We start from the raw sequence: 26,663 nt of genomic DNA on the forward strand, positions 1-26,663 counted from the left end.
ATAAAATTCTACCGTGTGATGCTGTCACTTGACCACCTGCCAAAATCGCCACTGACAGCAGCTGTGCAGTTTTAAAACGTAAACAAATCGCGGGGTGAAAGATTTGCGCGCGCGGACTTAAGATGGATTTGCCGGAAGCTCTGGATATGGCCAGGGCGGCGAGCTTGTGTCGGGTTTGTCTAAAGGACGCCGGGGAGGACATGGTTCCCGTGAGTTACGAAGTGGACGGGATTTCGATCGTGGAGTTGATTGGTGCGTGCAGCGGTGTTGAGGTGAGTTGCAATGATGCTGTCAGTTTGAAGTGCAAAAGGAAGTGAGTAAAAATTACTCAAAGCGAAACAGGAACCTCAATAGGGTCCTAAAGCTCCATGTTAATTTTTACGCTTGAATCCTTTTTTTATGTTAATGCAAAAAAAAAATACAAGATATTTTTCAAGTGTTAGCCAAAATAAATATTAATCCTTCTCTGTGCCAGATATTGACAGATTTTGCCAGATTTTTGACTTTATGGCCATTTTGAACAAATTTTTGGTTAAAATGAACGAATTTAATTGAAAATCGAAAAATTTAAAATGTGTTTTTCTAAAAGAAAATTGCAATTCATCAATTTTGTGGCAATAAATTCAGTCGAACCATCTAATTCTACGGGGCAGCGAATGACTGAAAGGTTAAAACTGCCGGAAATAAATCAATTAACAACAACAACATCTAATTCTACAAACATTTTAATTAATACATATATGGCATTCCCTTCACCATTCAAAACTGTTAGATTTTCGTCTGTCAGATTTTTCCAGTTTTTTATCGATACTTTGCCAGATTTTTAAAATTTTGACCTGGTAACCCTGCTTAAAATGGTTCTTTATTGAATTAGCTCTAAAGCTTTAAAAAAATAACCACCAAAAAATGTACCAATTCATATTTTAAAATAATTACATTCTCCTCGATACTTTCAACAGATTACGGAAGACGATGAGGACGCCTCACTTCCCACGAACTGTTGCGAACGCTGTGTGGAGGCCTTGTACGTTGCCCACAGCATAGCGGAGCAGTGTCGGGAATCGGACAGGAAGTTGCGTTCGTTGCTAGATTCAGCCAAAGATCGTAGGGCGGAAGAGGAGTCCGAGGACCTTTCTGATTGTAGCCAAGACGAATCGGAAGAATCTGAACATGATTCGGGTGAGGAAAATGCGCAAGATGTAGAACTTGAAGAAAATCTGCGAGGACAAGAGGGACCGGGTAATTTAGAGGAACCGAATACCACGTGTTGCGCCTGTCGGACCGATTTTGAAAGTGAAGAAGCTTTGAGCGACCACATAAAGCAAGTGCACGAGCCTGAACGTACAAACGACGCGAGTAAAAAGCCGTTTCAGTGCGATACGTGCTTCCGGAGGTACTTTAAGAAAACCTCTCTGAATCGGCACAAACGTTTGGGCAGTGTGGGAACGGCAATACGAGTGGTGAAGCAGGAGGAACCTGTGGATCATCGATGTTGTGGGTGTAGGAAGGATTTTGGCACCGAGGAAGAACTGCGTCAGCATTCGCTATCTGTTCATGGACCCAGCAGGACTAACGACGAAACAAGACCGTTTGAATGCGAACTCTGTTTCAAGCGGTACTCGTGTAAGAACTCGTTGGGGAGGCATTTTAAGGCAAGGTTACTCGAAAGCGTGCCACGAACGGTGCGGAAACTTGGTGCGAATCAATGTTGCGGATGTAGGGTCAAATTTGCGAATAAGGAACAACTTGTGCAACATTCGAAGCAGGTTCACGAACCAGATCGGAGTGATATCCTAGGGGAGCTGAAGCCTTTCGAGTGTGAGATTTGTTTTAGCAGATATTCGACTAGAGAGGCTTTCAAGCGTCATAAATCCGGATTTCGGGCGGAACAACTGTACCGCTGTGAACAGTGTGATAAATCATTCGTGAAACGAGTAATGTTACGGATTCATGAACAAAAGTTTCATGACGGTGTCCAAAACGAGGTCATCGGAGCATACCAATGCACTAGATGTGGCAAAACGTTCATGCATCCTAGTTCTTTAACCAATCACGAAAAGTGGCACAATCAGAGTCGAGATTTCGAATGTTCGATATGTCAGAAGATGTTCCTTAGCAAGGGAAATTTGCAAACGCACATGAAACTGCACTCGGAACCGGCGCACCAGCGGAAAGCTCAGTACGAATGTCCCATTTGCCGATGCAGCTTCAAAACCCCGAATTATCTACAGATCCACGCGCGAGTTCATACCGGTGAAAAGCCACACCGTTGCACGTATTGCTCGAAGCAGTTTGCTCACATGCCCGGTTTGAAGCGCCATCTGTTGACGCATACAGACGAGAAACAATTCTCCTGCCGGTACTGTGCACGAGAGTTCTCGGCGCGTCCAAACTTACTAATCCACGAGAAAAGCCACGGAACGGAGCGCGAAAAGTGTGACATTTGCGGGAAGGAATTTGTCCACGTGCGGTACTTGCGCAAGCACCGGAAGCGGCACTTTAAACATTAAAACCTTAAAACGAGAAAAAAGTTACTTTTACTTGTATTTCGAAATCATGACTATTCTGTGAACAAAAAAAAACATTTAGGTTGAAAATTACCCAATTTCAACCGCTCTAAAAACACGCTACCCATAGTATGGGTAGCAGTTTGTATTTCTTGCACCTAAAAATTCCACATTCTTGGCTCTAGCGGGTAGTCCCCCGAAATCCAACAACAACAAAGCGCAAAACGTCACCACAGCTGGACGTCAAGGAAACATTCCAGAAATAACCGTCAAACAGCTCGCAGTGTGGCAAGCCTGGTGAAGCACGAAGAATCCCCGAAAAACCTACAAAATCCGTTAGATTCCGGGTCGAAACCGTTGCCCAAGCGTAGCCTAACTTCCTTGGCATTTCCGGCGAGTGGAGTTGACCGACGAGGTGCCCGTGAAACGGCAGGAGAAGTGATTTTACATCGAGCAGAAAAAAAGAGGTGCTGCTGTGAAAAACAAGATGGCGGCCGAAGATTTTGACGTCGAGGAGATGCTCGAGGCTCCGTACCGAAAGGTGAGTGTTGTTTTGTGGGGGATGGGGGAGGGTTCGGTCGAGGTGGTTGCTCCTGCGGCGATCGAGTGGGCCTGGGTGGGGGGTTTGGAAGGGGAGGAGTTTTGGGGGTGGATTTGCGGGGGAAGGAGTTTTGTTTGCTGCGTGTATTTTTAGCCTTGGGCTACTTCGATTGCATTCTGATGGTGCTATTCTCCTTTGTTATGGTTTTGGGACTTAACGTTTCGGAGGGAAATCAGTAACAACATTTCAAAAGGGCGAAACCTACGATCCTGCCATTTCGGGAAAATCAACATTCAAAATTTTGCAATTCCGATCAATTCCTATTTCCACAAAAAAGCATGAAAACCATCAATTTTGTCAAAACGTAATAGAAAATAGCAATAATTTCATCATAGAGAGCAATTTGAAATTAATTAAGGTGTTTTTGCTATTAAAAATTGAGAAAAACAAATTACGCCTTTTTGAAGAGCGTGCCTCCATTTTCGCCCCACCGTATTCGCCACCCACTCAACCAAAACAACGGTTTAGCCCGTCAGGTTACGCCGCAAAGCAAAAGTAAACAACAGATTCGCCCTTTTGTTTTTTGTTCATTTTTCGGGTTTTTAAAGAAAAAAGTGGTGAAACAACTATTTTATCATTGTGAAACGTTACAGTCAGTGATAATACAGTGATATTTGCAACCTCAGTGATAAAAAATTGGTCTAGAAAGCCTTCATAAGGAGTCCGATTCAGGCCAAGACTCGTTGAGCTAGAATACACCGTAAGTAGCAAGTTGGTTTGACGAGATGTGGTCTATATTGAAGTGACGTTCCTTGGGGTGTCCCCGCCGGAAGTGGGAGACATGGCACCTGACGACTAGGCCACCCCGCGACACCATCCTGCCTTCTCTATCTTTGCATAGCTTCAATGGTTACGGAGGCGATGATTTTGTACGGCATTCCTCCTAAACTAACTTTTTGTCCTGCAACTGCTAGACCCAGAATCCCCGGATGTTCCAAGAACCGGTAAATTATGGACCTTCATATCTAGATTGTGAATCCAGACCAGATCCGATACTACAATAATTGAAATTAAAAAGTTATGTATTTATGACTTGATTTATGATCATACAAATCTGTGTTTGTTGTGGAATTGTGGTCAGAGACATCAGAAACATACATTTTGATCCATTTTGAGGATTGTCAGGTTAAAATTCACTAAATTATAACGAAAATTTGGTGTTTCTAAATATACGTCGGAACTTGCAGAAAACACTACATTCGCCCCTCGTGATTGGATGAAAACACAAGGGCGGAAACTCAATTTGGTTTGTTTTGATTGATGTTGTTGATTAGCCCTTTTGTTTTTTGCTTGTAAAACTACGTATTTTCGGAATTTTGTGATGATGGAGGGTGTTTTAGGATCAGTTTTGTTCGCTTTATATGATTCTGACAAAAACTCAGTTTGTTTACATCTGAGGGTTTCGCCCTATTGAAAAGTTGTTACTGAAATGTCGCGTGTTTGCTGGATCTTTTTTTTTCTTCCTTTTTTAAGAACTGCTAGAGATTTTGTTTATTAAATATTTTCCTCGTTTTTGCATTTTGTAGACTGTAAAACCAATCCTGTTTGAATTAGCGGAGCGCGTTGTTTCTGCCAGCTTAGGATGATAAACGTTGAAGGTACTTGAACACAACAATAAGTAATAGAACGACATTCAATGTCAAGTTAACAACAGTAATCGCATAAACGTTTAAAACGACGCTCAAGGTTGCTCAATCAATTTGCCGTGTCTCGTGACCGACCTTGAGCACACGAGAATGATACGGGAGTTTAGTTTATAACACTCAGCGTGTAAATAATAGTAATAGTAATAGTAATTTTATTTGGCAACGATATCCTGTTAGTTAGACTTTTTATCAGGGCAAACGGAAATTAGCATATGATTATATGTATTGGTAGCAGCAGAGATATCATGGAATAATTATCGTTGGTAGCGAACCAAATTGCTAGTTGAATTAATTGGTAGCAGACAGCGATGGAATAATCATCATCAAAAGAAAATCGTTGGACGTTCATCAAGAGAAAAAATCAAAAGGGAGCTTGGCTCTCCTCTCTCGCGCACGAAAGATCGGTAAAAGGAACCTAAAAAAATCATCATCTTGATTATTCGGCGAAACATCTTATTCACTACTACACTTGCAAGTGTAACATCACACGTCAAAAAACGACCTGTCACATTTTGTTGATGAACAATGTGTGTAAACAAAGTGAAATAAATACTTTTAAGTGGTGCTGACAAGGAAATTCACAAAAAATCATCAGCGTGATTTGCCTCCTCTCTCTTTCGCGGGTGAAGAAAGTTCGCAAGCGAAATTGATTTTTTTGCGATTATTCCATCCCTGGTAGCAGATCATGAAATCAGGGAAGTAAATACTAATGACTAGAGTGCCAGGATATGGCACAGCTGAATCGCTTCAACGAAACGCGTAACTTCTACAAGAAACTCAGTCAATCCCGGAAAGGACGGGGAAGTTAAGGATGCCATCAAGAAGCTAAAGAACATTAAAAGCAGCTGATATTCAAGATCTGGGACACAGAACAGCTACCGAAGGAGTGGAAAGAGGGAGTTATATGCCCGATCTACAAGAAGGGGACAAGTTGGAATGTGAGAACTATCGTGCCATCACTATTCTCAATGCAGCCTACAAAGTGTTGCGACGGATTTTGTTGGTTACCAAGCCGGTTTCCAGATAGTGGTTGTAGAGTGCAAATAGGTCGGGAAGATGACCAACCAATCGCACCACAACGCGTGAAGGAAGGAAGGAAGCCTTGTCAAGAAGACCCCCTAGAGATCATCATCATACATCATAAACAAGAACAACAGATTTTGAGATCTATAAATAGACACACGGCTCCGTGATGGCAAGACCGATTAAGCCAGTTAGGGTATAGAAGACAGATAGAATGGTTCAATCGCGAAGAGCTATGGAAGATCATGCATGAGCACGGCTTTTCCGGGAAGCTGAGTAGAAGTGTAAAATCAACGATGGATGGGGCAAGATGCAATGTGATTGAACCATGTAGATGAAGATCTGGAAAGTGTGGGTGTTACACAGCGTCATTGGAGAGTAGCAGCTCATAACCCGTGGGTTGCTCGAGCAGTAAAAGTCATGTAAGCTACCAATTGTAGCAAATTGAGATATCAGTTTAGGTTGCTATTGATTGCAAATAAAGATAATCCTAAATAGAATTCTGATTCGTAGTAAGTCTTCAAAATCTCGAAAAGTTGTGGAATGTGTAGTAATGATAGAAGTCCATAAATATTGGTAGCAATTTGAAGTAGCATACCGAGATTGGTAGCGAATAGTGTAAAGTTGCTGTTGGTAGCATACCGAGATAAACTTGAAAGGAATAGAAAAGAACAAGAGTAACAAAATATAGATTGGTAGCCAATTGGGATAGCAAATAGAGTTTCATAGCGAACTAAGTTGTCATCTTCGAATATAATCAGTTACAAACATATATCAGCGTTGATAGAAAAGCAAATCGGGATAGATAATACGAATTTCCGTACCATTCTCGCATAAACCAATCCAACCCTATAAACTAACCCAAAAGAAACCAACGCCTGCAGTCAAGTACACATTAAAACGTGCAATTCTTTCTGTTTTTCTAGGCCAAACGCAAGTGCCGCTCTATCGAACCCCGATAGTAGGGTCAAATCAATGGCATGATGCAAAGCGTCAGAACAAAAGTAGGAACCTGGTGCACGTTTACTGCACCATAAATTCAATAGTCAATCGCTTTCTTTAGCAACATCCACAGAATATGAATACTGTATTCCTGTTTTTAGATATCGCGCTCGTGTGTCTGTGTGTTGATCCCAAGAGATGCCCGACAACAGGCGAAAATTGCTTTGTGCGTGTGTTGTTAAGGCAAGTTTCTTTCCTCTTCAATTTCGTATATTACTATCAACACTAGTTTTGCTAACGATTGCCTCGCTTCTTGGGCAGTCGAATGTCCAGGGACCAATTTCTATTGCTTGTACAAATCAGTTTGTTGTTATCTATCTAAACAAAAAAAAAAGCGCGATTCTACAGTTGTAATAATGTTGCAAACCGTTTCCTTATTTGTCCAGGTGTCTCTGCTAACAGAAAGCACTATACAGAGTCAGTCAGCAAAAAAGAGCAAAATGGCAAAACACGGCCCAACCTCTCGCGTGCGTCCTTAGGTAATTAAGCCACAAACACAGAACAAAAAAAAAACACAACCTTATCAATGTTTGCGGTTGGCACACCGAAGTGAAGCACACATCCTCAGTAATGATTTATCTATGGCGTCTTATATTTGCATATAGATGGAAGGAAAAGGTGGCCTTTGGCTTTTGGCAGGCCCATCCGGAACTAAACGGCGCGCGCAGAAACACGCACACAAACAGAGAGAGAGAGCGGGCGGTGCCCAGACGGTGCACTCCAAAGTAATACGCGCGTGGCAACTCCAGGAGGGGGTCGAGAGTGTCCGCTGCGAGATTCCGAGATCGTTCGTTCCGTCCAAGCGCACAGTTGCGGTCACCCCTTTTCGTTCTAGATCCGACTCCAAGTTACGGGGGTTCCCATTCATCACACCACGACCATCCATTACGCGCCGTCGTCGTCGCTTCATCGTCACACAACCAAACAACCTCTCTTTACAGATTACCTTCCCTGACTTGTGCGCGCACCCCAGACAACGCGGTTCTGTGTCCGCCCTTCCACTTCCGCTCGAGCGCGCCCACATGGGGGGTGGCGGTGTCGTAAGGATCTGTTAACACTAGCTTTTTGGGTTCTCTTCTAGGTTGGCCGTCGTAGTCGCCGCCGTCGTCGTTGTCTTCCACCCTTCATGATTTTATGATGTGTGTTTCGCTTACAGTGTGGCGCAACTGTGGCTTGGACGGGATTTGGGGAACGGAACTCGTGGGCACTCGCGACTCTCAAGAGCGGGGGTTGCGCTAGCTGGAGATTGGTTGGCTGCGGGTGGGATTGGCATGATTGTAACCGGTTGATTTTTTATGACTCTAGATACCGGGAACGATGAGAGGAGAAGCATACTGGACGTGGATCGAGCAGGATGGACTCACTTGGTGTACAACCCTACACCACTGGACTAAATGTATCATGACTTGATCTAGTTGGCCGTGCTAACTACCAGCACTCATGACTTGGTCTAGTAGGCCATTAGGGTGTAATATGGTTGAATGGAAATAATTAAGTTGTCCAAATTTAGCGATCACAGCAATTTTTCAGTTTCTTTTGGGGTCCTAAACAACTCCCCAAACACTGAAAGAAAGACACATAGCAATATCACATGTTTTACACGTGATTCTGCCCCATACGACGTTTCTTGTGAATGTCATGTGCAAATCACTTGAACGAAATTCATCGCGCAACGCGGTAGATTCAAATGCAAATCACGTTAACTTCACGTATCATTTCACATGATTATCACATGAAATGTTTTTGAGAATGAAATGGATTGCACATTAATATCAAATGATTTTCAGTTCAGTTTCAAGTGAAAATTTTATGTAGCATATTATTAAAATACGTTTCATATGTTTTTGATTTTTGCCTTTTATTTTTATAATATTAAAAACAATTAACAAACTTTACAATTCACACTAAAAAAATAAGATGCACACACATTCTGGACGATCAGTGATGATGATCCATGACTCCTTAGCCACACACCGGATCTCTCACCTCACGGAGGTCCTGGAAAAGTCTCTTCCATGGAAATCCCTGAGTTTCGCAGGAAATTTGCCTATCCGTGCTTTCCTGGAAAAATGGAATAAAGTTGTCTGTTAAGTATTCAATTTTGCTAAGAATTAATAAGAAAATACTTACCACATAATCCTAAAATAATTAAAATATTTAAACCACTTTTTTCGGGAGCAAATTAGAATTAAGTTTGAGAACGATTGGTTTAGTCCTCGCTTTGCGCAAAGCGATTCAATTTTCCATATAAATTTGTATGGGAAAACCCGTTTTTTTTATTTTGATATTTATAAAATCCACGTTTCACGCTGTACTAAAACCGGATTCATATTCTGATGCTCTGGAAGGTGCTCTACAACTTTCCCGAAGAGAGTATGGTGCTAACTTGCTCCTAAAAAAAAGATACAGCGTGTTCAAAACTCGTCTAAAACGTGTTTTTTGCTCGAAAATCACGTTTTAGACGAGTTTTGAGGACGCTGTATCTTCTTTCAGGGACAAGCTAGCACCATACTCTCTTCGGGAAAGTTGTAGAGCTTTAGCTTTAAGAAAAATGTAATTACAAAAGCTGACTCGGTCCTAACCAGGTCCCAGTACCGAAAAGGACCTAATAAAAATAATTTGATGAAAAAAAAAGTTGTAGAGCACCTTCCAGAGCATCAGAATATGAATCCGGTTTTAGTACAGCGTGAAACGTGGCATTATAAATATATATAAAAAAAAATGTTTTTCCCATACAAATTTTTATGGAAAATTGAATCCAAAAATACGTAACTTAATCCACCTTGAGGTGGTTGGTGCCTTTCTCTCATTTAAAGAGTGATGGTTTATGGATCTCCTCTAACGTGATCGCAGCACCTAAGAGGTCCTAATAAAAATAAGTGACGAGTAAAAAAAAAAAAACAGACTTCTAACAGACTTTCTGTCAAGATTATACAGACACCGCCTTTCAAGAAAATGGCATACCTCTACAAGGCTTTTTTCGTGGCGACCAGACGGGACCATTTGATGTTATGTAAATTCAGACCATTTTTTAAACTGCTTGTAATTTTAGATACGTAAGTCAGATCTACCTTCCATCGGATGAGGAAGTAAAATGTCGGTCCCGGCCTTGGTTGTTAGGCCGTTAAACACTGGGGTGGAAGGTTCCTTGGAGTAGAAATAGGTTTGGGTGCTCTCCCCATTCAAGCCTTCGGACTCCTAGGTTCGAGCAGAAACTTGCAACAGAGACCACAAAAGACCCGGGGGTCGTTAATGTGGATGGTTTGATTTTTTTTTTAAGTCAGATCTTGAAAATTCTTAATCCACAAGAAAGGTCTTCTCATATGCTTTCTAAAAATATATAACATGTGAGGGTTTCATGAAAAAAACAACCTTTTTACCATAATTTTAATTTAATATGAAACAGTTTTTTTAACATAACTTTTTAAATACATGAGAAAACTGCATGAATTTAAATAGCAACTTAGGGGACTTTAAGATGGATCGATTAAAACCATTCCGGCCAAAATCGGTTGAGCCTGTGACAAGATATTCCAGTGACATTGATTTGGTACACATGTCTACATACAGCCAAACACACAGACATTTGCTCAGCTGGTGATTCTGAGTCGATATCCAGAGTTTTTTTTTGATTAGGTCCTATAAACATATGAAAGACAATAGTTTATTGGTCCTTTTCAAAAAAAACTCTGGATATGTACAAATGAAGGTAGGTCTAGGAGGTCTAACTAAAAAGTTCGTTTTTCGAGTGATTTTATAGCCTTTCCTCAGTAAAGTGAGGAAGGCAAAACCAATCGTTCCCAAACTTTGGGGAGTTGTTTAGGACCCCAAAAGGAACTGAAAAATTGCTGTGCTGGAAAATCGATTTTGATATTACACCCTAGTAGGCCATGCTAACTACCAGTACCGTTCACGACAACAAAAACGACCGAACGTCAACAAACCCTTCATTCGGTTACTAAGGCAACGAGTACAACATTTGGCGACGAGGAGTCCTTGGCAAATTATCGAAACGCTGCAACGGGAGACGAGTGGATGGAATCTAATTGATAGCAATGGCTGGCCAGAAGTAACTTAAAGTTTCATGAGGATCCTGGGCTTGCAAGATAAGACCCATCGTTGTCGAGCTTTACTGAAACTGGAAATACATGTTCTCGACTAGTCGATAACAGAACACCGATGAAGTCTGCAAGTAGTAAACGAAATACGTATCTGTATTAGGATGTAACAAAAATGACTTTTTGGCGGGCATTCAAGGGTTTGTTCCGGTGGGCATACTAAGCCCAAATCCAAAATATGAGCTTGATTGGACGTAACAGGAGCTGGCGCTCTGCCCTTCAATTTTAAATGGGATTTAACCCGTGAAAAAAGATTTTTTCAAAAATGTCACTTTTTGAGGCATTTTGGCCACTGAAGCGTTTATTTTCAACATCATTGGCGTGTAGGCCAGATCCTTGCGCATCTTTTGGTATATATAACATTGAAATTTGGAGCACCCTGGAGCTCGGTACAGACCTTCAAAGTTTGGCATTTTTTCGAAAAATCGGCCCCGGCAAAATCAAATGGCGTCTAGGGCGTCGCGAGGCGCGACGCATATCTTTTTTGCCGGGACCGTTTTTTCGAAAAAATGCCAAACTTTGAAGGTCTGTACCGAGCTCGAGGGTGCTCCAAATTTCAATGTTATATATACCAAAAGATGCGCAAGGATCTGGCCTACACGCCAATGATGTTGAAAATAAACGCTTCAGTGGCCAAAATGCCTCAAAAAGTGACATTTTTGAAAAAAAAAATTTTCACGGGTTAAATCCCATTTAAAATTGAAGGACGGAGCGCCAGCTCCTGTTACGTCCAATCAAGCTCATATTTTGGATTTGGGCTTAGTATGCCCACCGGAACAAATCCTTGAATGCCCACCAAAAAGTCATTTTTGTTACACTCTAATCTGTATAGATATTAAAATATACAGTGGAATTAAAAGGAACAATTCGTCTCTTTGTATTCACAATAAAGCATTCTGCTAAAACGCTCAACCAAACCACAATGGGAGGTACATGTCGTGTGACACCGTCAGACCGCAGTTAAATCTGTGTGGCATCTCAAAAGTTCATAACTGAAAAAATAGATTGAGAACAAGAACCGTAAATCAGTTCATACCTTCAGATTCCACAATCAACAAGCCCAGGAGAGAGACCGTCCGGCAGGAAACGACGAATACCATTGTATTTCCAGTTCTACGACCTTTATTAGAAGGGAGATGTTTAGTATGCCAGAAAATGTCTATTAAAGGCGTCTGTCGAAGGAAATATCCGCCATCAAGGAAGATCCATCAAACGATTCAACAATAAGAAGCAACCGGTGCAATCATGTTCCGTCGACCACGTTCTGTCCGATCGCCATCTCCAGCAGTGGCAATCCCCGCACCAATCATCCTAGCGTTTCTCCTCTATTTCGCAATGCAACACGTTTTTTTCAAAGGTCATATTTTCCCCTTACAGATCTGTTTGCTTTTGAAAAGCACACACGTTCTGCCACAAAAACGCGTGCAAACCCGTGAGATGAATAGAGCCCCCAATAGAGAGCACCGCCCACCAGGTAGAGACAAGCCATACGCAATAGAGCGCACACATATTGAAAGCAAACAAGTGCTGGAATTTGGTAAAAACACAATTCCTTGGTGTGTTTGTGTGTGCGCGCGCGTAAGCTAGCCCCGCATTTTTTTCTCAAAGATCTCCCTCATCTCAAGAGTATTATTTTTGCAGAAAACTCAATCTCACAGTGAATACGACGCGCACAACACGCACACACACACAAAATAGTAGCTCTCTCTATCTACGGTTATGGTTGCGTGTGAGTGTGATGTGTGTGCGTGACTTGGTGAACGCCACGCGCCGTTCACTGAGTTGTTGTGGGTCGTCCAGAGAACCGGTAAGTGTGCACGAACGCGAGGCGGGGGGTATTTCTCTACTACCGTAGGTAATCTGGACCGACGTGGAACCGTGGACATCCAGCGTGCGCACCAATCGTCGTGAAAGCAATTCTCTATAATTTTAGCAGCAGCCAGCCAGCCAGCCCTCAACACGTGTATTAATGCCTGTCAAATGTTTCTTTTTTTCTTTTTCCCCCATTCTTCTTTTATTATTTTCTATCGCACACCAACTCTATCATCTCTCGTAAAACCCAACAACGACGACAACAACGCGGGCTCGTGCTGATCATCCGGAACACGCCGTCGTCGCCGTCTGCTGCTGCTGCTGAACAACACCTTCTACTATTCCAAAAACAATCCCCCCAAAACCATATTTGATATGTCTGTTTGTGTGTGCTCGTTAGGAGGACGGATCACCGGCGGCTGAAAACGGCACGTCCAACGGAGATCGCCACAAGGATCGAGACCATCATCGGGATGGCAAGTCGTCGAGGTAAGTTCGGAACATTCCCATGTTGGCAATACTTTTATAATCGTAACCAATCATTTCTTTCCCTCAGACATCGCAGCCGCGATCGCGAGGGTGGCGAAAAGCGCCACAAGGAACGGTCGAGATCGCGCGAGCGGCGCCACAAGGAGCGTCGTCGCAGCAAGGATCGTTCGCGGTCGCGCTCCAAGGGACACGAGCGCAAGGAGAAGGACCGCAGCGGACGTGGTGGCGACCGGAAGGAGGGCCGTGACGAACGGAAGGAGCTCTCGGGGCGGGGCGAGCGGCGTCGATCGCGCGATCGGTCCCACGAGAGGGAACGTCACGAGCGCGAGCGTCACCGCGGTGAGCGCGTTGAAAAGCCGCGTCGACGTAGCCGCAGTCGGCCACCGGCGGCGGGACCACCACGGTGAGTGCTAGGTTCAAACTTGTTTTCTTTAGTCGACATCCGTGACCCGTGTTTCTTTGTTTTTCTCTTTCCAGACGTCGATCACGCTCCCCGCGGCCATTCCGGCGAGGCCGTACGCCCCCGAATGGGGTCCGCTATCGGGATGGATCTCCGCTGGAGGAGCTCAGCCCGGAGGAGCGCGATATGCGCACCGTGTTTTGCATGCAACTGTCGCAGCGAATCCGGGCCCGCGATCTGGAGGAGTTCTTCTCCAGCGTGGGCAAGGTTCGGGACGTGCGGTTGATCACGTGCAACAAGACGAAACGCTTCAAGGGAATCGCGTACATTGAGTTCCGTGATCCGGAGTCGGTTGCGTTGGCGTTGGGGCTGTCCGGCCAGCGATTGCTGGGCATTCCGATCTCGGTGCAGCACACGCAGGCCGAAAAGAACCGGCTGGCGAACATTCCTCCGCCACCGCCGCCGAAGGTCATCGTTGGACCGATGCGGCTGTACGTGGGGTCGTTGCACTTTAACATCACCGAGGACATGCTGCGCGGAATCTTCGAGCCGTTCGGTAAGATCGACAACATCCAGCTGATTATGGACTCGGACACGGGTCGGTCCAAGGGCTACGGCTTTATCACATTCCACAACGCGGACGACGCCAAGAAGGCGCTAGAACAGTTGAACGGCTTCGAGTTGGCCGGACGTCCCATGAAAGTGGGCAACGTGACCGAGCGATTGGACGTAACGACCCACGCATCGCTCGACACAGACGAAATGGACCGCAGTGGAATCGATCTCGGTGCAACCGGACGGCTACAGCTGATGTTCAAACTGGCAGAAGGTGCCGGATTGGCCGTGCCACGTGCAGCAGCCGACGCCCTCCTCGCCACGGCTCCGCAACCTGCGCCAAACCAGCCGGTCCAAGATTCACCGGCGATCGCCACACAATGTTTCCTGCTGTCGAACATGTTCGATCCGGCCACCGAAACCAACCCCAGCTGGGACGTTGAAATCGAAGACGATGTCATTGAAGAGTGCAACAAACACGGCGGCGTCCTGCACGTCTACGTGGACAAACAATCTCCGGCCGGAAACGTTTACGTCAAATGCCCAAGCATCGCGACGGCCGTCCTCGCCGTAAACGCCCTGCACGGTCGTTGGTTCGCCGGACGGGTCATTGCCGCCGCGTACGTCCCGCTCGTCAACTATCACACACTGTTCCAGGAGTCGGCCACGGCATCTGCCCTCCTGAAGCCCAACAGAACAAATTAGGGCCCGCGGTCAAAGTAACGCTGAGATAGGTTTAAGAGGGTGCGCGTGTGTCCTGCCCCCTTATCCGGAATTGTGATATCAAGTCAGCGCGCGTTGCTACGTTCTGAGAAATGTAGAACACTCACACGATTTCTCCGGAATAAGGGGGCGCGGACGCGGATGGACGACATGAGTGTATGAGCGAGGACGAAAAGGGTGCGCGAGTCAATTAATTTGTGGGCAGAATTAAGTTTTTTCTCTTTCGTTTGTTTTATAGATTTACACGGCTTTCGTTCAATAAAGTAAAAATAATTGATCATTTTTTTTTTGGTTCGGTAGTGTTCAGCTTGAAGCGTTTCCTAGTAGTGAGAGACGCCTGTTACGTTTACATTCGCGTAACGTTGCACTAACCAACAAAGTTGATTAAGAAATAATCTAATTTTAAGCAACAGTTTCAATCTACATGTAACACACACACACTTGATAAGAGCGAACAAATAAAGTGTAGACATTTTAACGGTACCAGGAGGGTTGCGGAAGTCGCTGGATAGGACAGAAAAGAACAAAAATCCTTGCCAGGATCCCATTGCATTGTCGTAATTGTGGCGTCTATGTGAAGTGTTTCTACAATTGTGTTGAAATTCCTTCAAACATTTTTATTCACTCATCGTCACAATCCACTTCCTCCTCAGGGTCAACACTCAAGAACTCAAACTGCTCTTCGTCATCCTGTCCCTGCACGGCTGCCATCGCCGCCGGCCCGAGATCCCGCATCGTGTCCAGGCCGTGTCGCTCCCGCCGATGCTCCTTGAATGCCGCAAACTTGTTGTAACCCTCGCCACACTCATCGCACGTGTACAGCTTGGCCTTGGTGTGAACGCGTTCGTGCAGTCGCCGCTCGCGATCCCGGGTAAACGTGGCCGGACAGTATTGGCAGCGGAAGGGTCGATTCCCCAGGTGGACCTGGTTCTCGTGCATCTTCCGATCGCTGCTCTTGAGGTACCGCTTGTCGCAGTGCCGGCACTGGAAGGGCTTCTCCTTGGTGTGGGTCAGCTGATGCGAACGGTAAATGTTCCGACTGGTGAAGGACTTTGGGCATAGGGAACACTGGAACGCGCGAACGGTCGAGTGCACGGTGTTCATGTGGTCTTTGAGGATGCCCTTGCGGAGGAAGGCACGACCGCAAAGTTCACAAACGAATGATCGTTGGTCCTTGTGCGTTTTGCGGTGATTCTTGAGGCCACCCGGGGTCTTGTACGCTTTGTCACACTGGTTACACTTGTACCGGGCCACTTGACCACAATTGCTGCGTTCGTGCTCAATCAGGTTCGCTCGGAACGCGTACTGAACGCCGCAGGTCTTACAAATGTGCTTACGGGTTTTGTCGTTCCGATGGCGCGAGTAGGTTCGCTCGTCCGGGAAGCCTCGGTGGCAGATGTCGCACGTTACGTTGTGTTCTGCATTGCGATCCTGCTCGTGCTGGAGCCGTACCAGAGCGTGAGCCTCGTCGGCGTGAAATTCCAGATCTTCGTACGTTTGGAAGGTCTCGAAGCAACGAAGAACGCAGCACGCATAGCCGCTGTCCGGCATTTTCGAACTAGATTCATGATCCCTGATCATGTGACCGATCATGCTCTTTCGGGAGACCGTTCTAAACTGGCAGCTTTCAGCGCTGCACACAAACCATTGCTTGGCCCTTGCCTCTGCTCTATGCTTTGCCAGTTGGAATGATATCTTGAATCTCCGGTAGCATCCATCGCACTCAAACCCACTTCCCTCAACCCGACTCGATCGATGCGCGTCCTCGCGATGTCTCTCCAACTCGACCTGATCGTCGTAGATTTCATCGCAACCGCAGCAGCGCATCCCCACAATCAAGACCTCCTCAAACTTGCCCGCGACGTCGAGCGTCTCAACGGCGTCCTCGTGGTCTCGCTCCGAAGTAACGACGTGCTTCAGAAATTCACGCTCACTCCGAAGATCAACCTGGCAGCGTTTGCAGTGGTACAGGACCATCCCCGCGGCGACCTCCTTGTGCTTGGTCAACGCGGCGTGACTATCAAACGGATCGCGACAAACGTCACACTGGAAGTGACTCTTGCCGGGGGTGCCCCGGCCGTGCTCCTGATCGCAATGGGCCATCAACGCATCGACGTCCTGGAATAGCTCGAAACAGCTGCAGCATTGTTCTCCCAGCAGACGGTAGACCCTGTGCGAAGGGAAGTCCTCAACAGACTCCACGAATTTGAGATTTGGACTCGTCTCTTCAGGTTCATCTTCTTCGTCAAGATATTCAACCTCCAGCTCCATTACGGACCCATCGTCTGGAACGTCTTCAACAGGTTCGTCGCCCACCAAACCTCGTAACACCTGGTCCGACCGCTTGCACTGCTTTCGCAGCTCGTAGGCCTGATTCAACCGGTCCAAGCAGTCGGCACAGATGTTCTGCGGCATGTTATCGTCGTCCGAAACCTGAAAACAAATTTCAGCGTTAGAACCCGTAGAAGACCCAAGGGTTCAAGCTTTACCATAACTTCGCAGCAGTCGATGATCATGTTAGCGATGACCTCGTCCCCGGTGCCGTTGATCTGAAACAACGAAATCAGCTCGGCTTGCGGGTCGTCAGCCATGCAGACTCGGCAAATAGCGTCCTTGTCGCGCTTTACGGGCCGATCGGAATGGGTACCGTCGTCCTCGCTACGGGTGGACATCGCTGGTCAAAAAAATATTCAAACAACGCTCACTTTCGCTGAATTTCGTGTCTCGATTAAAAGATTATCTTGAATGTCTAAAAACAACAAGCAGAGGACAATTTTGTGATTGTACGTTGATAAACTTTTACTCAAAATTTTGGTTCGCATAATAAAAATGAGTAGGCCCTTTCAAACGTGCACAACTGACGTTTCGTCACCTGTCAAGCTTAATTTACCTTGGCTACACGCATATCGCATCAACTCGCAAGAAGCTTGCCCGTAAAACAATGTTCGACAACGAAAGTTTCCACGTTTTTCGCGATGAAAATGCCGTCAAAGAAAAGGAAAAAGTTAGCCGCACCAATCTGCCGCGCAAGGTGAAGAATTTCAGGTAATTACCTATTTCGAGAGTTGCTTTGACCCGACGTAATGGTTTCCCCTTTTGCAGTAAGGCTCAACTTCAGCTAGCCCTGCGGAAGAAGAAGGAATGCAACGTCAAAGCTCTACAGATTGTTGAGGCCCTGCTGGAACCGGTTACGGACGTGGACAGATTTCTACTAATGGTAACTTTTTTTTTTATTCATTCAGTAATCAAAATTTCAATCAGCGATCCTTTTTTTAGTTGCGGGACATCAACCAGTGCCACTTTGAAGATGTCATCCAGGAACGGGCTATTTCACTGAACTGCGGATATCCGCTGTGCCCGAAGCAGCTCGATAAGTAGGGGACCACACTCTCAATACTTAATTCTAATTTAATCACTCTCACCCTCGGTAGAATCCCCTCCCAAAAGTACGCGATATCGCTGGCCAGCAAGAAAGTGTTTGACATCACGGAGCGAAAGAACTTTTGCAGCGGCCAGTGCTACAAGGCGTCCAACTACATCAAGGACCAGATGCTCACCAGTCCGCTGTGGTTGCGCGATCAGGAGGACATTCCCGAGTTCCGGCTGCTCAGCTCTGAACCAGACGTGAAAAAGCCTGCGACCTCAAAACTGCCCCCAACTACTGGCGGAATGGTGGTGGACCTGGCCGGCATCAACACGGACGATTTGAAGATTGTGGAGCGAACGTACCCAAAGGAGGAAGGATGCCCCATTCGAGAGGGTAGCGAGGTTGTGTTCAAGCAGGATACAGCGTCGTTGACGACGTCGGATGGTAATAAGGAGGAGGAAGAGGAGGAACAGAGCGAGTTGGAGGTTGGGCTGAGCAAGTTGAGTGTGCGGGATGATTGATGTTTAATATCTTTTAAAATATGTTTGTGATTTATTTAATAAAGTTTTTTTGAAAATTATTTTATTTTACTTTCTTGATTTTATTAGCGAAATTCCTTAAAATTTTAAACCGGTGTATTCAGTTTGAGAGTGTAACCAATTCGATGTCTAACCGAGATGTTATGACGTCACCTGTCATAACAATCGGTTTGTAGTTCTTCGATCACATCGGTCGTGTTTTGTTACAAAATTTATTGTAAAAACAAGTGATTTGTTAGTCAACTATTGTAAATTTGATGTTTTATTTAAAGTTTTGATAGTTGGTCTCAAATTTTACTGATAATTCAGTGAATTAACTTTGTTTTGTTTTGGTTTAAAAATTTGCCAGCTCAGCGTCTCACTTTTCTTATCATTTTTGTTTCAGGTAAGTTTAAGCTCGATTTCGAAACAGAACAAATTTATTTATCTTTTATTCTATTGCATAATAAAGTTGCAACATAGTTTTGATTGTGTTTTATTGAAATTAATTTATAAAGGTTTACTAGATTAGATGCAAACATTAAAGAAGCGAAAACCTGTTTTACCTTTTTAAAATGCACATTTTCGCATAAATGTCCCATTATATTTCAATATATTTATGGTAATGATGCAGTTTGGTTTTAAAGCATGCGAACATTCAAAACTGAAAAGCTTGGTATAATATTTAGTTTATGTTAATTTAGCTCTCCTAGAAATTATAGATCTAGATACTCAGGTTCCAGAAATGAAATGATAAGTTTGTAATGGCTACATTTCCTTTAACATAAATATTTTACATTCTAGGGACTTCAAGTCCATATTCGTCTCAGGGAAGCGCTTTTTCGGTATCCAATTATGGATTCTAGGTACTTGACCTTCCCGTCGGCGTTAGGGAAGCGCTCATTTTGCCTGCAAACTTTCTGCATTCTGAAAACATTTTTAAAAACTGATTTTTATAAACTATAGTTAAACTATTTTGCGAGTGTTGAAATTTTAATATAAAATTACTGAACAAATTGAGACCAAAATGATGCAAAAATCGTGCTATTTCGATTTGTCTGATATGTTCGATTTGGATGATATGTAGAAGCGTTTGAAATCATACTTGCTTTTGTTTTTTTTGTCCATTTTTGAGTCTCTTAACGATGGTTGGATTTTTCAAAAACTTTATGAGTTTCTAGTTTGCGTTCCAGAGGGAAAAAATTTGCTAAAGAGTGCGAACATATTCGTCAATGAAATCACTGGAACTTTATTATTCATCATTCGAGCAATTCCAGCTCAAGTCAGGATTTTTTCTGGTACATTTGTACCCGACCCTCTCCGATTTCAATGAAACTTTTTAGACATGTTATCCTAGGCCTATATAAGCCATTTTTGTGTATATGGAGCCAATTGTACTCAAAAATGGCACTCGAGAAGGGCGTAAATTATTTAAATATTTTTGTGTTCTGTAATTTAAAAATTACTGTAACTCAAAGCCGTTGCATCGTATCAAAAAGTGGTCAAAGACAAACTTGTAGGAAATTGGACGGGCTTTCGGAAAAAAAAAATTCACTGAAATAAAAATACACGCCACTTCTATGAGATTTTTCCTTTTATAAGTTTAATAGTTTAATAGTAAAGTTTAATAGTAAAGGTGATGTCACGATTTTTTTCCATTCAAAATGTTTGACGAAATAGCCTAAGATGTTACAAAAAGACTCACGAAAAATGCAGGATGGTATGTCTCTCTTGAAAAAATACAAAAATCATTTACTAAAACTGTTTTTTTGAAAAGTGGTCTAAACGTCAAAATTTTTAAAAACCGAAAGTGGGAATCGATTCCCCAGTCAATTTTACATAAAAGTCTCCATATTGACCATTGTCATTGTCCGGGTTTAAAAATAAAAATGTTGAAAAAATAGGTCTTTGGCAATTTCTATATGACAGACTTGATTTTTCAGTCTCGGAAATATTTTTACCGAAAAGCTCGTCCAATTTCCTATAATTTTGTCTTGGACAGCTTTTTAATTCGACTCGTTTTAATATTTGAGCAATTCTCTACAAATTCGGTCTTTTTTCTTCAATTTTATTTTTTGTATTTTTTAATCCGACTGAAACTTTTTTGGTGCCTTCGGTATGTCCAAAGAAGCCATTTTGCATCATTAGTTTGTCCATATAATTTTCCATACAAATTTGGCAGCTGTCCATACAAAAATGATGTATGAAAATTAAAAAATCTGTATCTTTTGAAGGAATTTTCTGATCGATTTGGTGTCTTCAGCAAAGTTGTAGGTATGGATACGGACTACACTGGAAAAAAATGATACACGGTAAAAAAAATTGGTGATTTTTTTATTTAACTTTTTATCACTAAAACTTGATTTGCAAAAAAACACTATTTTAATTTTTTTTTATTTTTTGATATGTTTTAGAGGACATAAAATGCCAACTTTTCAGAAATTTCCAGGTTGTGCAAAAAATCATTGACCGAGTTATGAATTTTTGAATCATTTTTTTACCGTGTATCATTTTTTCCCAGTGTAGTCCGTATCCATACCTACAACTTTGCCGAAGACACCAAATCGATCAAAAAATTCCTTCAAAAGATACAGATTTTTGAATTTTCATACATCATTTTTGTATGGACAGCTGCCAAATTTGTATGGAAAATTATATGGACAAACTAATGATGCAAAATGGCTTCTTTGGGCATACCGAAGGCACCAAAAAAGTTTCAGTCGGATTAAAAAATACAAAAAAAATCGAATGACCGAAATCCTAGAGAACTGCTCATTTACGTAAGCTTATTTACTATCCAGGTTTTTACCACACTGAAAAAATATACTATTTTCAGTTATGAGCAATGTAATTAAGCTTATATCTGTAAGCCCATACATCCAATTGAAACTGAAACTGCCTATTTGTGCATAAATGTCCCAACTACATTTCAATCGAGGTTTTTAAGCGAAGATGGCGTTCGAATGGTGAACGTCCGAAATGTCAAAATCGCGCAGTAGCACCAACATTACAAAAAAAAATGTGGCTGTTATGCCATTGGACACTTTCTTCGTAACGTTGGTACCACTGCGTGATTTTGACATTTCGGGCGTTCACCTTTCGAACGCCATTTTCGCTTAAAAACCTGGATATCTTTTGTAGTTAATGATGCAGTTCAATACTGAACATGCGAGCTTTCAGAAAAAAAAACCAACACAAACTTTGTACTTATGTAGTTTATGTAAATTATGTTCATCGAGAAATTCTTGAAATTCAATGATAAGCTTGTGTGTGTGTGTGTGTGTGTGTGTGTGTGTGTGGTCCAATCCAATACCCGCTAACCGGTAGCGAAATTATGGGAAAGTATAATTTGTATCAGACTGTGTATATGCCGCCGAATGCAGATACAGCTTATCTCAGTCCCGGGTATTAGGTGGTGATAGCCCTCGCGCTGCTTCCAACGACCCATTTCAGAATGACAGAGCTCCTTGCGGTCCAATTCCGAGGTCGTTGGGCATTGTTCGGCCCCGCCTAAACATAGAAGCAAGCATCTGAAGGAAACTCGATCCATATTTAGACTTCCAATCCCCTCAGGCAAATCAGGGATCAGCGCGTATTTAATATGAGTAGATAACATGTTTCAACACTACGGATAATTTCACTGCTAGAGTGTAAACCTTCTGATGGCCGACTGCTTAGCGTCCCAGACCACCAATCCAAAGGCGTGAGTTCGAATCCCACCTGATTCATTTTCGTTTTTGTTCATATTCAAAGTTCAAATTCCTGATTCCAAATTTCAAAGGTACCGACCGGGATTTGTTCCCTAAACCTTCTGCTTGGGAGACAGAAGCCGTAACCATTAAGCCACGGAGCCGGTTTCTTGAAATTCAATGATAAGCTTGACGCAATATTTCCTTTAGGGACCATCCACAAACCACGTGGACACTTTTTTGGAAATCCCAAGTTCCCGCTCCCCCCTCGTTTACAATTTTCCATGCAAAAAAAAAAAACTTTTTTGTATGGAGCGTGGACAACCGCCATACCCTCCAATCCCACCCCCCTGTCGTGATCGGGGACTTTCTTTTATAATAAAAACACAGATATTTTGCAATCAACAAACAACACGTCTTATTCCATAGAAATTAACCACAAAACTGATTTGACAATCTTCATTCTCTCTTTCGCCGGCCGCGCGCATCTCGTTGTTTTCTCGCTCGTTGTTCTCTCTCGCAGCTCGCTAGCGCGCTCTCGCACTCAACCCACAATCAGCTAACAAGGCAATATTCATGAAGGTGCGCACTTTTTGTTGCGCTCTTAACTCTTATTTATGAATTATATCAATCTTATAATAAATACTCATTTAATAATTTATTACATATTCAATCCTGCAACCCATAATCCCTACACCCCCCTAAAGTGTCCACGTGGTTTATGGATGGTCCCTGACCATATTTCAAAATTTTTAATGCTTCTGTTAAATCAAGTTTATTTAACTCATTTAATTTTGTAAACCCATAATTTTGTATATGAACCACTGAATTCTGGAACTTAAAACGCACTCTGTCCGCCGTCCCACAGATTGGATGAAAGTCACATGAAACCGGTTATCGAATGATGCAAAATGTGCACTCTGTAAGAGAAGAGCCCAGTGCAATTAATGCAGTTATTCACATATCAAGCCGGCCGGTTCCAGCTCAATTGAAATAAATATTCAGCATTTTAGTATAGCGTGATCCCAGCGAGTCTCACGAGTCTCGCCACTCTGCACACTTCTAAAACGGGTTTGAATCACTCCCGGTTTTGAAATGCAACAATGTCTGGAAGTGCACTTCCACCAACGGAGTTAATATGTAATATACATGCAATTGCGTCGCAATACATGACCTTCCTCAACAACATGTGTGTTTTTTTTTTGGTTGAACAGCCCAGCTGGTGATCACGACCGTCCCAGCTGACCGTGTTGAACCCGTGGACTCGGGTGCCAATCAGCGTCCATCAGTGTTCGTTAAGCATACGCACCAGTTTGGACCTGATGGACGATGGTTAAATTTAGCGACTTCGAAGCTATTAAACTCAATTGAGTCGTGCGTCGTCTTCGCTGGCTGTTCTGGCAACTTCTCGTTTTCTGGACTGACTTCTTGTGCGGTGCTGATCTAGAAATGTCGCTCGACTGTCCACTAGTTTTTTTTTTGTTTCGTTGTTGACGGGTTTTGGCACGTATATTATGCACATTGTAGCTGTTTTCAAGGTTGATTTGGCGAATATTCTGGGCTTGGACTGAACATTGGACAATTTACATAACTAAAAAAAACTAAACTTACTAAAATATATGTTTAATCAATACTGTCAAACAAGACAAGAACTAAACCAATTCAAAATTTTAACTATTGATTTTGGAAACTTGTTATAATTTTCGTTAACAAAAGTGATGACAAGTTTACGAATGTTTGTCCCGTCAAATCATGTAAAATGGATTTTTTTACAAGTATTTGACTAACTTTTAAACAAACAAATGTGTAAAAAACTGCTGTAAATTTTTATATTTTTAAGGTATATTTTGATTATTTTATTTAGCGATTATTAAATAAACACAATAAAACCCATAATTTTAGTGAAAGGCATGAATGAAATATAAATGATGAAATTCAAATCGATTGTAAAAAGAAAAAGAACTTTCACGATTGAACATTAAAAAAATTGGGAATATACTATCTTTGATAAAGCCTAAAAAAATCGTATCGACAAAAAAAAAATTGGGTAAAGATTACTTATTAGTTTCAAGATAAAATATTTGAATTAATTTAATATTTTAAAACATTCTATCTTTCTTTCACAGCTCCATTAACCGTCAATCACCAGCACAAGTCAACGAGTCCACACCACACAAAGAAACCGTACTTCCGTTCCTCCCTCCATCTCCGCCAGGCCACATCCCCTCTCCATCCGAAAACAGCTTGGACAAGTTCCCTGAACCGTTGCGTTTCCCTCAGTCATTGTTTAGCACTCGACCGCACTGGATGCAGCTCATCGCGAAAATTGCGCGATAAACAGTTCACAGTTTGCACACTTCTACGCAGAGTGGAATTGCACTGCATCAGCAAGAAATAGTTTATCGGGTTTCAAAGCAAAAAAAAAAGTGCAAATCTGCAAATAAAATTGGGTCAATTTCAAATTTTGACAAGGAAAAGTTAAAAAGTGTTACGAATAGTTGAATACTGATTGCAATAGCAAAAAAGTGCATAAAAATGGCGCAGCAAGTGCAGTTGGTGTTTAAAACGGCGCTCAAGGCCACGCAGGGAGGTGCTCCTACCATTGGAAGGTCTATGTCGACCGGTGCCCTCGGGACGATCGATGGTGAGTTGAGTGTGATTGCGTGATAAACGTTGAAGAGTAGTAAATTTTGGAAGAGGTTTATCGTTTAATCGCATGCTATTGATTCATTGGTCTAGTTAATAATTATCAACCCCAAATTAACTTAATTGTATCGTAAATTGAAATTTACCTAACATCTTTCCACTATCTAGATCTGTGTTCTCTATTAATGGAGGATTAATTTAGGAACGATGACTATAAAAATCCGGTTTAAATTGGAGCCCCAAACGAAAAAAAAAAAAAAATTGGACCATCATGTTAATAAAGGGTCATAAAACTAGAAAATTCCGGTTGATGCGCTCGAAATTAAACATTTTGTCATTTTCTTATATCCGTGAAACACGCCAAGTCCTGCCAAGACGGGGGTTCAAACACAAATACATACATAAATACACAAATACATACATACATAAATTAAATTTTGGGACATTCACTTGCTTCCGTTTAGAAATTGAAAAAAAGAATATTCAAATTTCAAGGCCTACTATGCTCTCACGCAATGTACTGTTGAAAATTGATGGTTAAGTAAAACATTTGCTGTGCAATACAGAGCTTTCCAACTTAAAAATGTGATATCTCAAGAAATATTCATTTTACCCTGAGGTTTTGATTGAATTTAATGTAAAAAACTCTCAGCAATCGAATGCAATTGTCAGTTTTCCCGTAAGTGCTCGTCCAAAGGGTTAAAAATGCATTTTAAAACTTAAAGTGCAAAATTTTCATATCTGGCAACACTGTACGTAAATTTTGAGTACGCCATTCGATTCTACATCAAAAAATCTTCAAATATGCATACCCAAAAGTTCACTTTTTGTAAACTTTTCTCTTAGCAAAATGCATTTTAAAAATGAGGTTTTTCAAAAATCTCAGAAAAAGAGGGGGGTGCCACGGGCGCGGGGGTGGACCAAATGTCACCAAACTTGGGATTCTTTGTTTTTGGGGCAAAAACAACCCCCATGCCAAATATGAGCAGATTTGGTGAAGGTCGATGTTGGACGCGTGGTCACTTGGGAAGGAATGACCCTAAAGTGATTGCAAATTTGATTAAAAAAATTTTTCCTCGATTAATTGGTATTTATTTTGCAAATTTTCGGTAGAAGCATAAGGCCGTTGCAAATATTTTTTGAAGTTTAAGTTCCTCGACTCTGATCAAAGTCGAGGAGGGCCCTCCCCCCCCCCCTTTCCAAAAAAATAAAAAAAAGTAAAAAAAAATCAAATTACAGGCCACGGTATTAACATTTGAATGAAAAAAGTGTTTTAAAATGCATTATTAACCAGTAATGACGAACATTTTTATTTTTGCGAGAAAACAAAGATTTTGCGGTGCTATACATCGTAATTTCACAAAAGTCCAAAATATTTTTAAACTAGCCCAAACCTGCTAAATTGTAATTGTAATTTATTTGGTAACGATATCCTGTTAGTTTACACTTTGTATCAGGGCAAGGAGGGAAGAAATAGGCATTTTAACTTGTTCTCATTGATTAAACTTCTATTTCCATTGAAATTTTGATGTCTTTTGAAAAAAATTTTGCCCCCTGATTTTCAGGA

General features: G+C 42.5%; 5 protein-coding genes across 12 annotated transcripts in view; 4 read left to right on the forward strand and 1 right to left on the reverse strand.

The window, feature by feature from the left end:
• LOC120420539 (PR domain zinc finger protein 5-like) lies at positions 1-2,552 on the forward strand. The gene is made up of 2 exons (XM_039583611.1): positions 1-272; positions 960-2,552. The coding sequence occupies exons 1-2, from the start codon at positions 123-125 to the stop codon at positions 2,508-2,510; spliced, it is 1,701 nt and encodes a 566-aa protein (XP_039439545.1). The 5' UTR covers positions 1-122; the 3' UTR covers positions 2,511-2,552.
• A 354-nt stretch (positions 2,553-2,906) lies between these two features.
• Positions 2,907-15,359, forward strand: LOC120420513 (RNA-binding protein 39-like). 7 transcript variants are annotated; one of them, XM_039583570.2, is made up of 8 exons: positions 2,907-3,048; positions 4,635-4,706; positions 6,704-7,504; positions 12,275-12,371; positions 12,539-12,704; positions 13,110-13,198; positions 13,266-13,601; positions 13,676-15,359. In XM_039583570.2, exons 5-8 carry the CDS (start codon positions 12,636-12,638, stop codon positions 14,856-14,858), a joined length of 1,677 nt encoding a protein of 558 aa, XP_039439504.1. In that variant the 5' UTR covers positions 2,907-3,048; positions 4,635-4,706; positions 6,704-7,504; positions 12,275-12,371; positions 12,539-12,635; the 3' UTR covers positions 14,859-15,359. The 7 variants fall into 7 exon arrangements, with proteins under 7 accessions (XP_039439504.1, XP_039439500.1, XP_039439502.1 ...); XM_039583566.2 differs by having other exon boundaries at positions 6,704-7,258; positions 7,385-7,504; positions 12,275-12,704; XM_039583568.2 differs by having other exon boundaries at positions 6,704-6,781; positions 6,881-7,504; positions 12,275-12,704.
• The window catches only part of LOC120420514 (uncharacterized), a 31,556-nt gene continuing 7,801 nt past the window's right edge, over positions 2,909-26,663 (forward strand). Inside the window, exons 1-2 of one of the 2 annotated variants that reach the window (XM_039583575.2) lie at positions 2,909-3,048; positions 24,577-25,094. In XM_039583575.2, the coding sequence (XP_039439509.1) occupies positions 24,986-25,094 (109 nt within the window). In that variant the 5' untranslated portion in view covers positions 2,909-3,048; positions 24,577-24,985. Of the gene's footprint in view, positions 3,049-18,935; positions 19,168-24,576; positions 25,095-26,663 lie in introns of those variants that run through there. The other variant, XM_039583574.2, reaches the window with a different exon arrangement.
• On the reverse strand, positions 15,154-17,548 carry LOC120420512 (PR domain zinc finger protein 5-like). Its single transcript, XM_039583564.2, has 2 exons — positions 17,366-17,548; positions 15,154-17,309 (listed from the first exon to the last, which is right to left on the reverse strand). Exons 1-2 carry the CDS (start codon positions 17,546-17,548, stop codon positions 15,498-15,500), a joined length of 1,995 nt encoding a protein of 664 aa, XP_039439498.1. The 3' UTR covers positions 15,154-15,497.
• Positions 17,787-18,782, forward strand: LOC120420515 (putative RNA polymerase II subunit B1 CTD phosphatase RPAP2 homolog). The gene is made up of 4 exons (XM_039583576.2): positions 17,787-17,921; positions 17,979-18,093; positions 18,153-18,250; positions 18,308-18,782. The coding sequence occupies exons 1-4, from the start codon at positions 17,818-17,820 to the stop codon at positions 18,762-18,764; spliced, it is 774 nt and encodes a 257-aa protein (XP_039439510.1). The 5' UTR covers positions 17,787-17,817; the 3' UTR covers positions 18,765-18,782.

Source organism: Culex pipiens, unplaced genomic scaffold (genome assembly GCF_016801865.2).
Source record: "Culex pipiens pallens isolate TS unplaced genomic scaffold, TS_CPP_V2 Cpp_Un0012, whole genome shotgun sequence".
NCBI classification, from domain to species: Eukaryota; Metazoa; Arthropoda; class Insecta; order Diptera; family Culicidae; genus Culex; species Culex pipiens.

Coding starts and splice junctions, on each gene's coding strand:
- LOC120420539 (XM_039583611.1), top strand. CDS start 123: ATGGATTTGCCGGAAGCTCTGGATATGGCCAGGGCGGCGAGCTTGTGT. Junction 273..959: donor GTGCGTGCAGCGGTGTTGAG/GTGAGTTGCAAT, acceptor TACTTTCAACAG/ATTACGGAAGACGATGAGGA.
- LOC120420513 (XM_039583565.2), top strand. CDS start 12,636: ATGTGTGTGCGTGACTTGGTGAACGCCACGCGCCGTTCACTGAGTTGT. Junction 12,705..13,109: donor GTGGGTCGTCCAGAGAACCG/GTAAGTGTGCAC, acceptor TGTGCTCGTTAG/GAGGACGGATCACCGGCGGC. Junction 13,199..13,265: donor CGGGATGGCAAGTCGTCGAG/GTAAGTTCGGAA, acceptor TCTTTCCCTCAG/ACATCGCAGCCGCGATCGCG.
- LOC120420512 (XM_039583564.2), bottom strand. CDS start 17,548: ATGTCCACCCGTAGCGAGGACGACGGTACCCATTCCGATCGGCCCGTA. Junction 17,310..17,365: donor TCGACTGCTGCGAAGTTATG/GTAAAGCTTGAA, acceptor ATTTGTTTTCAG/GTTTCGGACGACGATAACAT.
- LOC120420515 (XM_039583576.2), top strand. CDS start 17,818: ATGTTCGACAACGAAAGTTTCCACGTTTTTCGCGATGAAAATGCCGTC. Junction 17,922..17,978: donor CGCAAGGTGAAGAATTTCAG/GTAATTACCTAT, acceptor CCCCTTTTGCAG/TAAGGCTCAACTTCAGCTAG. Junction 18,094..18,152: donor TGGACAGATTTCTACTAATG/GTAACTTTTTTT, acceptor TCCTTTTTTTAG/TTGCGGGACATCAACCAGTG.